Source organism: Mauremys reevesii, linkage group 7, assembly GCF_016161935.1.
Source record: "Mauremys reevesii isolate NIE-2019 linkage group 7, ASM1616193v1, whole genome shotgun sequence".
In the NCBI taxonomy this organism is placed as follows: Eukaryota; Metazoa; Chordata; order Testudines; family Geoemydidae; genus Mauremys; species Mauremys reevesii.
Genome location: NC_052629.1, coordinates 39,458,474 through 39,470,501, shown reverse-complemented (window position 1 = coordinate 39,470,501; position 12,028 = coordinate 39,458,474). Strand labels below are relative to the sequence as shown.

The 12,028-nt window shown below is 45.0% G+C and overlaps 1 protein-coding gene across 5 annotated transcripts in view; it reads right to left on the bottom strand.

The window, feature by feature from the left end:
- The window catches only part of DNAJB12 (DnaJ heat shock protein family (Hsp40) member B12), a 28,236-nt gene extending 18,205 nt beyond the window's left edge, over positions 1-10,031 (bottom strand). For 4 of the 5 annotated variants that reach the window (XR_005583202.1, XR_005583201.1, XM_039482949.1 and 1 more), the window contains exons 1-2: positions 9,781-10,031; positions 736-910 (exon numbers count right to left, since the gene is read on the bottom strand). Coding sequence is in view for 3 of the 5 variants with exons in the window: in XM_039482949.1 (XP_039338883.1) it covers positions 736-910; positions 9,781-9,913 (308 nt within the window). In the remaining 2 variants the exon portion in view is untranslated. Of the gene's footprint in view, positions 1-735; positions 911-4,067; positions 4,182-9,780 lie in introns of those variants that run through there. The other variant, XM_039482950.1, reaches the window with a different exon arrangement.
- Positions 10,032-12,028: the final 1,997 nt, after the last annotated feature.

Genomic DNA, 12,028 nt, shown 5'->3' with positions numbered 1-12,028 from the left:
TGATGAGTGTTCTTGTGCAATTCAAACATACCATAGCTTTAAAAAGAGTTTAGCAACTGATTATGCCTACAATTAAGTTTATCTGCTCTTCGTATTTACAGGGTGGGGGATAAATGCCAGCTGAAAACCTGTTTTCAAACAGTATACTGCACATGCCAGGTAAACTTGTTCCAGGCAATTTTAGCAGGAGCTTTACTAAGCGTATCACAACATGAAAGTGTGATAGAATGGGAAACCACCACAAAATACCACTATCAGGCTCTCATCGAGAGAGACTCAGGACTGAAATGCCAGCAGGCACTACAGGTCAGGCCTGATGTGCACTGGCAGAGTTTACTTAACATTAATTATCTGAATTAAGGTGCCTAGAAATTTGAGCCTCAATGTACTAGGCATACATATGGAAGTGTGGGGGGGGGCGGGGAACCTTATACACAGGACAGCCAATTCCAGCCAGGGCTATTAAATCCCTCTAACACTTTTATGTTATAAGCCCATTAACAACTCTCCAATTACCCAACATTCTCAGATAATTCAAAGTCTGTCATTACAGTAACACACATAGTTTCTCCATGTATTCAAAAATCTGTTTCTGCAAGTTTTAAATGTCTTTGAAACACTCTGGAGAACAGACTGATATAATGCAATAAAACCAAACACCGTTGGGGTAGATCATTAATGTCACTGGACAACAAACTATTCTGTCCTATGAAAAATGAAGCAGTGACTGCCTACCTCTTAACTGCATCCACCTGATCTTGGGTGTAACCTTTGCTAGTCTCCCCACCTGCCTCCCCATTGGCTGATGGGAAGTCTCCACTCATTTTCCTAAAGTGGGCATTTGTGGACTCCCTGGATTTGGACTGGCCATTGGCTGATTGTTCATTCTTGGTGAGGGATTCGATCAGCACTAAAATTAAAAACAATTGAAAAAAGAAAAGTTTAGAGATCATCCAAATCACAGAAGCTATATTGCCCCTTACCCACTGAGAAAGAGGGAGCCCTCTTCATCTCTGTCACAACCATAAGGATCCTCCATTCGTTCTTCCCCCTTCATCAGAGATGCCATCTCTTCAGCCCAGGAATACCAGTGTTCCCACTGCTTTTCAACCAAAAGTAGGGGGGCACTGCTTCCTGATACTACTACTGCTTCAGCAGGGGCAAAGCACACATCCTCCACAGCAATCCCAGGCCCTACCAGCCTGGGAGACAAGAGTCTGGAAGTCACACCAGGGTCCCCAAATTACTAGACATTTGTTTTCTCATTTTCACTTTTTCCTGCCTTTTCTTTAGGAACAAATATTTCCCAGTTTGTATTTCATCTTCAGGGAATGAGTAACAAACCTTTAGAGAATGGTACCCTGGGAACAACTTCACATCCATCCATTTAACTCAACTAACCTCCTGAGTTTCAGTCCCATAATGCTTGATAAGTTACAATACAACATTGCTACCTACAAGGTTTAGAAAAACAATCCCATGGGATAGTCACAAATTTGTTAAAAGGGGAAAAAATAAAGCTTCCCTCTAATTTTCCTCTGTTCCAGAGACACTAATGATTCAAATACAGGATGTGCTGAATAACTTCCTCTGAGCACAGACAGACACAGTACACAGCGATGGTGGTGGGGTTGTGGCTATAAAGTCTAACATCATCAGATCCATAGCAGAATGTGTTGGAAGAGCACTTTGGTTTTCAGTACTACATCTCATTTATTTGCAGGATACAGGGAAGCTATGAGAGCCTTTTTTTCAATTTGTTATAGAGAGGTTTTTAAAATTCACATTTTAAGTCCTTGAGTAGAATGTGCAACTATTTTCTGTATATTGCTCTAAGGCTCTTCTGCTTTAAAACCTCTACTTCCATCCTCAGGGCTCCATGCTATGGCTACCACCTTTCAGACTGGGGCATGGCAGACACAATAATTTAGACCACAGCCCAACAATGCAGCTCCGTAATTGGTCAGAGCAGGAAGCTGAAGATCATTGTGCTCTGCAGGCATAAAACCACCACTCAAATTCACTTTTTCATCTAATTTTGCAATGTTCACCTTTTTGCAAAGTTTCTTTTTACTAAATTTCAGACAACTCTTCAAGTCTTTAGTTTCTGTATTTCATAAGGCTTGTTCCCACTGTATAAAAAATATACACACTTAATAAAACTAGAAATGGAAAATAGTATTTACAGACATATCAGTAACTTGAAGAGGTTGCAATCCTTTATCCAGAATCTATACCAGAGAAGGACATTCCATCTACCACAGTGCCCAAGAGTCTACTTGAATTCACATTTAAGACCTTCTACCACAGGGATATTGCATTTTTTACGTAACAGCAAACAACATATGCAAGCCAGCAGCTGAACCAAGATATCGTATCTGCTAGACAAAGTTTATGTTTGGGGAAGAAGAAACAGATCAATAATCCTACAACCAATAAAGAGAATCATTACAGAATGAAGGATAAAAAAGCAAAGAACACTGAAGGCTAAGAACCGTGCTGAATTGCCTGTTGAGCTTCTGAACCTCAAAATATTTCTTCTTTCAGAAAACTTTGTTAAATAGATCTGACTGTTATAAAACTCCCCATAGATTATAGTTTATAGGCTGTCTCTTTTGACCTTACAGGTGACACCAGATAGGCTGCCTCATTCTTTTTCACATTTCCCATACCAGTTAAATGCAGAAAATCTCAATTACATTAGACAGTCCCTCTCTCTACAAAAGCAGGAGTGTTTCTTATATTACATTTTCAGGTATGTTGTTCAGTTTAGTTTTTAAAGTCCCAAACAAGAAGGCTATCAATATTTATTTTGGGAAAACGATTCCAGTCTAATATACCTCATTGAGTATCTGGAGAAATTTCTTCATGGTCTAAACTCTCTCTCAACTTCATCTCACTATTCTTATACAGAGAATTCTACTTGATATTAAATGTATCTTCCTCCTTAGTATTTACACTACTCAAATATTTGTAGATCTATTGTCCTCTGCTACTCCTTCACTAAACTATACATACTGTATTTAGCTCTTTAAATCTTGACTCCAAAGGCAATCCCTCCATTCCCCCTTATTTTTTGTTGTTGTTCTCTGAATTCCCTTTAATTTGTCAATATAGTTCCAGTAATGTGGGTTACAAAGCTGAATGTTAAATTCCAGGCTCAGCTGCAGTAGAGTCACATGCTGGGACTACTACTTTTCTGCTCCATAACATGGTTCCTTTGCGTATGCATTCCAAAAATCACAATGACCTTTTATGCAGCCATAGCACATTGCAAAGTCGTGTCAAACTTGCTGTCCATTATTACCCCTGTATTCAGTCAGCATTACTTCTCAGCTCTCTCCCTCCCCATTAGCATGTGTGTTTAGATTACTTTTCCTCACATGCATTAGTTTGCATTTTTCCAAATTAAGTAGTTTTAGGAAAGTCAGCTACCAGTTGTAAAACTACCATAAGCCACTGAAACTTTGTCTATGCCAGGGCTTCCATCACTGGTGGTGATTTTTTGTAAAATTCCCTATTGTAGACATTAATTTAAATAGTGATAGCACATAGAGAACCAAGTCAGAATCTGAGCTATATAAGAGCTATATATTGTTGTTATTGTGCTAGGCAGTGTACACACATGGTCTACACAAATGACTTTTTGATCTTTGCTAGCACTGATTTCACTAACAGAGTTGTAAGGGAGATTTTTAGGAATCAGATTAACCATACAAAGTCTAAATTAACATCATGTAATTACAGAGACTTCAAGATTTCTCCCCAGCAGCATATTACTAGGCATGTCACAGAATGTAAAGAAATAGAGCCTACACTCAGATATGGTCTGTGGGAAGGTGAGAGACATAATAATAGAATGGTTGGGGATTTTTAAGTGGTACATTTAAAAAAAATAATGTACCCCTCTTTCATTGCATCCTAGGACTCTAATCTGTCCATTTCCAATGACCCATCCATTATTCCACATTAAATAAACCTTCTGTCTATTCTGTCCTACCCAGTATGACTGCTCCAGGTGCAGGTAAGGATGCCCACACATGATGAGCAAACTGGTATTTATTCACCCTTCAGCATCTGTTTTCCTGATCAGCACCATAGCAAAACTCTTCAAGAAAGCCAAGGCATCTCTGAGGGTGATCCATTCTTGCTGGAAACAGAGCTTCTAGGATGAGTTTTTCCACAAAAAGATTACACTTTTTCCTGGGTAATTAGATAAGAAAGGTTAAACACCAACCTTAAGGCAAAAATCACATCAGAAACAGAACAAGCCTATTCATCATGTCTGCAGTTGCGGGAGGAAGCCACACAGGACCAGAGAGAGGCATACAAACAGCCTAGCGCTCCCCACTGGGAAAGAGTTCCCAAAACAAATGGTCCCCCCCAAGATTTCCCCCCTCCTCACCCCCCACCCCCCAAGTTGAGAAATCAAAGCCAATTTTGGTTCTGTCTAAAAAATTTAGAGCAGGAATTCACACAAGTGACAACAAACATATACCAATAAAAGAATTGCTTTTTTTTTTAAAATATTCACTTCATTTTGCTAAATGTCAAAGGCACGTGTTTACTATTTATTTCTAACGCTTACACAGACACACATCTGGGATGCTGCATAGTTCAAAATAGCTAAACAAACCCAGTTCAATGGACAGCCACTTGCAAAATAAAGCAGGCAAGAAGAAAGAGCTGTTCAAAAACAAAACAAACAAAACCCAACAACGTAGAAACGAGATGAATAGATTTTGCAGAGAATCCTAAAGATAGCTGCAGAGGGACTCTGGTGGACATGCTCAATGAGGGAATTCTGTAGCGTGGGTCTGTAAACCAAGAAAGTTCTACTTCCAGCCCAGCGAGTGGGATCTCAGGATAACAGTAAAGGCAATTACGTCTATTGCAACTTCCCCAGAGAGACATTAGGAGATAGACCATCACTTGTATGTAGCACCCTCAGGCCTAGATCACAGAGGACTTTACAGAATCTCAGCAGTGCAGACTGGGGAGGGCAAGTAGGGTGAGACTGTTTTCTCCCACCTAGCCAGGCTTCTTCACCTTAGTCCTGCAGTAATATCATAACACAGAATGCATCATCAGTCATCTTCATGACCACAATATCACAAACACAGAGAGATGACCTCACAGCCAAAAGAGATGCCAGGAGAAAAAAAAGCAATGGGAGTTTGGAAAGTTAGTAGCACAATACAGAGCTTTTGAGTAATGTCTTTTATCCCAACTTCTCCCTGCATGCAAATCCCTTTCTGTGACTCTCAAAGCCCACCCTGGCCAGTGAAATAACGGGTATGTTACTAATAACTTGCTCCCCACGAACGATCTGTAAGAGATTAGTAATATTTGCACCAGCAGAAGCAGCCTGTGTTACAATCAACATAGTATTCAATTTTTTTCAGCAGCACTTTCCAGTCCTCCTGCACATTCTAGCCGTTTTTCCAGGTTTGACGTTTAATACAAAAAGCGATAATTTTGAAAAAAGTAAATGGACAATTTCCTATTCAAAAAATGTTTGAATACAATGGTAAGAGACAACTGAATGATGATAAAGTGCATTTTCATAGCACCTTCCAAGCGCTCTATAAACACTAAGTCACACGTAATCTCTGTGAAGTAAGTGTATTATTCTGGTTTTACAGATAGGGAAGCTGGAGCAGAGAAAAGAAACATCTTGTCCAGTGCCATTCACTGTGAGTCACTGAAACGGCCAGAAACAGAACCCAGTAGTTCTCATTCCTGACTCTAGCCATTACATAACACTTTCTCGTAAGTAGTCTATGCCATCTTTGGGCATGTCTATACCACAGGCATTACAACACCATAGTGTAGATGCTTCCTACATCAACAGAAGGGGTTTTTCCCATTGATGTAGATAATCTACCTCCCCAAGCAGCAGTAGGTAGGTCAACTGAAGACATGGTGTAGACATGAGTGCACCAGAGATCAGTTTGGTTTAACTACAGCACTCTGGAGTGTGAATTTTTCACATCTCTGAGCGACGTGGCTAGGTTGATATAAATTTTAAGAGAAGACAAGGGTTCAGTCTCCCTCATCAATTAAAGAGCATCCTCAGCCTTAGCATAGGGTGTAAAGCAGGTGTGGAATGTGGCCACTCTGGGCTGTCAAAGGCACAAGGACTCTTCTAGGGGAAAAATATGTAGGCTCTGTCTGCTACTGGGTTTCAGTACTTCTAGGGACCTGTCTACACAGCTCAGGTAGACAAACATTAGCTATATTCAAGCTAGCACACTGCTAAGTGGCTATGGCAGCACGAGCTAGCTGCCCAAGTACAATGCCATCTGAGGTCCTTGATCCGTATTCAGGCAGCTATGGCTGCACTGTTGTTTTTAGTGCACTGGCTCAAGTGTGTATGTCTACCTGAGCTGGGAATCACACCATGCAGCTCTGGTGGGAAGCAAGTACAAAACCAGAAGGGATAGGTAGAAGTTTTGTTTTAGTGTGTGTTAAACCTAAGAATTTATTCCAAGCACCTACTCTTACTGGGTGAATGAAAGGTCTGGTAATGCAGGAATTGGATTCCAGTTTACCCATGTATGCCGATTATGATAGAGGCAGCAGTACTGCAAGTTTTCCTCCTCCACCCTACCAAAGATTTCAACATGAACTTGTTCAGTCATACGCCGGATGTAATTATGCCCCTAATTTGGGGGAGGAGCAAGGGATACTTTATTAAACCTTTCATTTAACATTCTGCTTCTGTCCTAGTTGTCTACTTTCGGGGGGCGGGAAGCTGAAAACGAGCTCCCCGAAGACCACAAAACCTCTAAATTGTGTGTTTGGGGGTAGGGGATACCGACTAGATATTGCAATGGAACAGTGGCAGGACAGATGGATTTTTAAAAGATTGGGGTTTTTTGTTCTGAGTTGCTTAAAAAAATAAAATAAAACCAGACAAAACTTTCAACCTGGTCATGCTGCCTCCATCAAAAAAAGCACTGTTTACAAGTCTATTATGTTTCATTGGCATGACAAGCTACGTAAGTGTTACTTAGGGCTTGGCCACATTTGCAAATTAGTGCGCAATAAAGGAGCCCCGTGCGCACTAGCTCACTCCCTGTCCACACTGGCAAGGCACGTAGAGAACTCTGACTCCGCGGCTACAGCGCTGCTGGTATTCCACCTTGGCGAGAGGAATAACATTTGCTGCGCCCCTGCTTGAGCGCTGCGGCACCAGTGTGAACGAGGTGTTGCATTACTGCGCTCTGATCAGCCTCCAGAAACGTCCCATAATCCCCTTAAGTCAAGTGGCCACTCTTGTCATTGTTTTGAATTACTGCAGGAGTGCGGAAGTGCCCTTTGAAAGCTCCGTTTCTGACAGCCGGCTGTTCATCTGCTCCAAGACAAATCAACCATTACTGTGGAATGCTGTGTGTGAGAGAGAGAGGTGGGGGGAGAGAGGGGGTCTGCTGCTGTCTGAACTTACAAGACAGCATGCTGACATGCTCTCATTCCCCCCAAAACCCACTCTCTCTCCCCCAACATACACACAACACACTCCCTGTCACACTCCACCCCACCTCTCCATTTGAAAAGCACGTTGCAGTCACTTGCATGCTGGGATAGCTGCACATAATGCACCACTCCCAATGCCGCTGCAAGTGCCGCAAATGTGGCCACGCCAGCGTGCTTGAAGCTGTCAGTGTGGACAGATTGCAGTGCTTTTCCTACTGTGCTCTCCGAAGGCCGGTTTAACTCTACATCTGCAAGTGTAGCCATGCCCTTAGGTCTTGTCTACATGGGGAAGTCACAGCAAAGGTCATGAGAAATAGCTAGGGTGTGAATTCAAAGCACAATAGCTGTTCCACACTAGCTCCCTGTGTGGACACTCTTATTCTGCACTAAGTATCTTTTTGTGGATTTGGTTAATCCACTTCCAAAGTATATACACAAGGAGCCAGTGTGAAATAGCTGTTCAGCAACAGTTTTTCTGCACTAGTTATTCCAGGCTTTTTCCCTATGTAAAAAGCTGTAAAGGCAGAGGGGACAAGATCCCTCAGGTATCTGTCAGTGATAGATAGCATTTACCTGGAACAGAACTTCACAGTATCTGGTGTTTTTATTTCCAGTAATTATTTAACACTACTGCCTATTCCTGAAACAGCGGAGAACAGTCCATTCCTGAGTGAAGCTTCTATGTAACATGATGCCATTTCTGCTCTCTTTCCTTTCTTTCACAGCTTTTTCCTCAGCACTTTTCAGGAACAGTTTCATTATTTAAATCCTCAATTCTCAAGTGAGAGCTTGATGGGAAGCAACTCTAGACCTTGTATGTTGCCAAATAACACACCACCAGAGGTACACCCTCAAAATCTACAGCCATATGTCCACATATAATCTGCCTAACATCACAGTATTTAATACCCAATAATTTTCCAAGCACAATTTCACTCAGAAGCTTATCAAGTGTCTGTCTTCATACTTCACCAAACTGTATTAATTAGACTTTTTCAGCAGAAATATTGTGTCATTTCACTATTGAGAAATGGACTAAGCTTAAGCACGTAACGTTTTTCAAATAAAGGCTATTATATTGAGCAAAGATGCTCATCCCAAAGAAGTCTGAACCATCTCAATGGGAGGTGACCTTTACACATAGGAAGGACTCTATTTCTCTAAAAGCAGCAAAGAGTCTTGTGGCACCTTATAGACTAACAGACGTTTGGGAGCATGAGCTTTTGTGGGTGAATACCCACTTCGTCGGATGCATGACCCACGAAAGCTCATGCTCCCAAACGTCTGTTAGTCTATAAGGTGCCACAAGACTCTTTGCTGCTTTTACAGATCCAGACTAACACGGCTACCCCTCTGATACTCTATTTCTCTATTATACCTCATTACGTGAAACACCACCTGTTCTAGACTCAAACTTCTATACACCCAAATCTGGCGTTATTTCACTGTCCAGCTTTACAAGAAGTTTACACATTTTATACGTCCATAGTAAACCTGCATTTCCAGAACACTTTACACAGAGGAAAGGACCCTAATAGCATGCTATGTTTCCTCCTTCACTTCTGATCGAGAAGTTCTGTCACACCTTTGGCCGTTAGAGGACATCACCCCAAAAGTGTGCAGCAAAATAATAGGTACAGGATTGGGAAACATGGACTGACATGGGATTAGCTGCCCCCATGCCTGGGTGCAAAGGCTTAGGGCAGCACGGGCAGCGCTAGGACAGCAGTTTCCCACCCCCATTAGCCAGGCTGGCCTTTCCCCCTGACAGGCTGGGGTGGGAGGATTTGGGGCACTTCCAGAGGGCGGGGCAGCCATGGGGAGCGGGTCTGCGGGGTGGTCGGGGGCGCAGAGCTGGGGGGGTGAAGGAAGTTGGGCGTTGGGGGCTCCCTAGGGGCAGGGGAGCGGCGGGGTCTCTGGGGGTGGGTCAGAGCGCGGGGAGGCAGACGGGGAGTTCCGCTGGGGGGGCGCTATTACCCCCCAGCCTGACGGCGCGGTGCCCTCTGGGACCTGTAGTCCCTCAAGCCCCAGTAGAGTGGGGCTCGGCCTCCTGTCCCAACGCAGAGGGTCTCGGTTCCGCCCAGCTCCCCCATGACTCCCCGCGGCCACAACCTAGTTCTACCCACGGGGGACTCCCACTGGAACCCCCGCCGCCCTTCCTGCCGGGCAAGCGAGGACTCCATGTCCCATGAGTCCCAGCGCGGCGGGGCTCAATGCGCAGGCGCAGTGCAGGTGAGAGGTCAGTAGCGCCGCCGTTCGCGCCGCAGGCCCCGGCTCCCCCGCGCCCCGGACCCCGCTCACCGCGGACCCGCTGGGAGGGGTAGAGGCGCTGAGCCTTCTCCAGGAAGCGGAGCGCCTTGTCGGGCTGGCTGGCCTTGATGGCGGCCACGGCGATGGCAATACAGCGCTCCGCCTCGTCCCTGTTGGACTCCATGGCGGCGGCAGTGGCCGAGACGGGAGGAGGGGCCGGCGCGCGGTTATGGCGTCACCCACCGTGTGCGCGCAGCAGCCCCCTGCCGGAAGTTCTAAGAGCGACCGGAGACCCACATCTCCAGAGCTACCGTGTGGGAAGGAGTAGCGGCGGAGTTACCGTATTGGCCGGTATATCAGCGCATACTGCTAAGCTAGGTCACCCCGTGGGCGTTACTGAAGAGACGCGACGTCTCTAATGTCTAGGGAAGGGCTGTGAGTCAGGAGGCTGCTGGGCCTGAGCCGCCCTATGCGTTGCTGTGGGACTCTGCCCATTTCCTTGCCCTGCCTTAAGCCTTGGGTCCCTCTGGCCGCAGGAGAACAGAAAAGTCACGAACATTCTTGGCAAAAATTATTTCTGGGTTTGTCAAAATTTAATTCTCATCAACATGTTGGGGCGGCATGAACCCTGCTGCTGCCCTCACTGTGCAGGATTCAGCGGCCAGGCCCAGAGTGCCATTGTTATTAATGCGGGGGGTGAGAGACATGTGCATCGCCCACCCCCACTCACAATACATTATTGTCATGAAGACCCTGCTGTCGCTGACATGTACTTTGCATCGCTGTGTAATATCAGTCACTGTCCTCCGTCTCCGGAGCCAGGGGCGGCTCCAGGAATTTTGCTGCCCCAAGCACTGCAGGCAGGCTGCCTTCCACGGCTTGCCTGCGGAGGGTCCGCTGGTCCTGCGGCTTCTGCGGGAGGTCCGCCGAAGCCGTGGGACCAGCGGACCCTCCGCAGGCAAGCCACCGAGGGCAGCCTGCCTGCCGCCCTCGCGGCGCCGGCAGAGCGCCCCCCGCGGCTTGCCGCCCCAAGCACGCGCTTGGCATGCTGGGGCCTGGAGCCGCCCCTGTCCAGAGCTCTGCAGAGACAGGGCTAAGACCTGCACAATGAGTCACTGCTAGAGCAAGGATCAGAACCCAACCATCCTGACTCCTGTGGCCAAGGCTAATGACTGAACACTTACCTCCCAGCACTGCACTTCTTACAGCGCCCGATGGGCAGACTAAATGCAATAATCTTTTTCTAAAAATAAGTGTTTTGCTCTTATTCTTATCCTTCACTGAGACAAGGACAATGTGGAAAAGCTTCTGGAGAAGCCCATCAACTGTTTTCTGCTGTCCCTTAAAATGTTGTTGTGTAGCAGGTTGTAAACACCATTCTAGGTATTCTCCATTCATAGTCCTGGCTTACCTCTCAATTGCCCATCCTTTTATATAGGTCCAGATTTACTGATGTGTTGTTATTAGGCATTAATAAAGTTACCTGTTCTAATAACTAATCTACTAAGATTGTCCACTGTGTCAGATCCTTCCACCTTATTTGAAATGTAGGTCCCTCAAACATATGCTTAATTTAAATCAATGGGACTATTCACATGCATAAAGTTAAGCATGTGCATTGGCACTTGCAGGACCGGGACTTTATAAGACATTTTCTTTTTTGTTTTTCTGTATGCTATTACCCTACATTCCTAAAAAATTAGGACTTCAAGTTAACCTAACATTAAGCATCATATTATTCCTACTAAAGTGTACTGATGCATGAAGATAAGAAAAATATTTATGCCAGCATTGGCAGCCAGGTCACCTAGGAGAAAGAAAACTCTGATTTCAAGCCAAAGTTGTCTGGTGAGTCTTGCCCACATGCTCAGGGTTAACTGATCTCCACATTTGGGGTCAGGAAGGAATTTTCCTCCAGGGCAGATTGGCAGAGGCCCTGGAGGTTTTTCGCCTTCCTCTGCCGCATGGGGCACGGGTCACTTGCTGGAGGATTCTCTGCAGCTTGAGGTCTTCAAACCACAATTTGAGGACTTCAACAGCTCAGACATAGGTTAGGGGTTTGTTACAGGAGTGGGTGGGTGAGAGTCTGTGGCCTGCATTGTGCAGGAGGTCAGACTAGATGATCATAATGGTCCCTTCTGACCTTAAAGTCTATATGTTCATATGAACTGATGTCCATGTCAAGTGTTCCCAAGAGGGCAAGGGCATTCCCTGAAGGTGATGTACAATAGCCTTGCTTGACTATTGTAACTGGGCCAGGGCTGCAACAATTAAAGGAGTGAGTAAGTTGAGAAGTGTG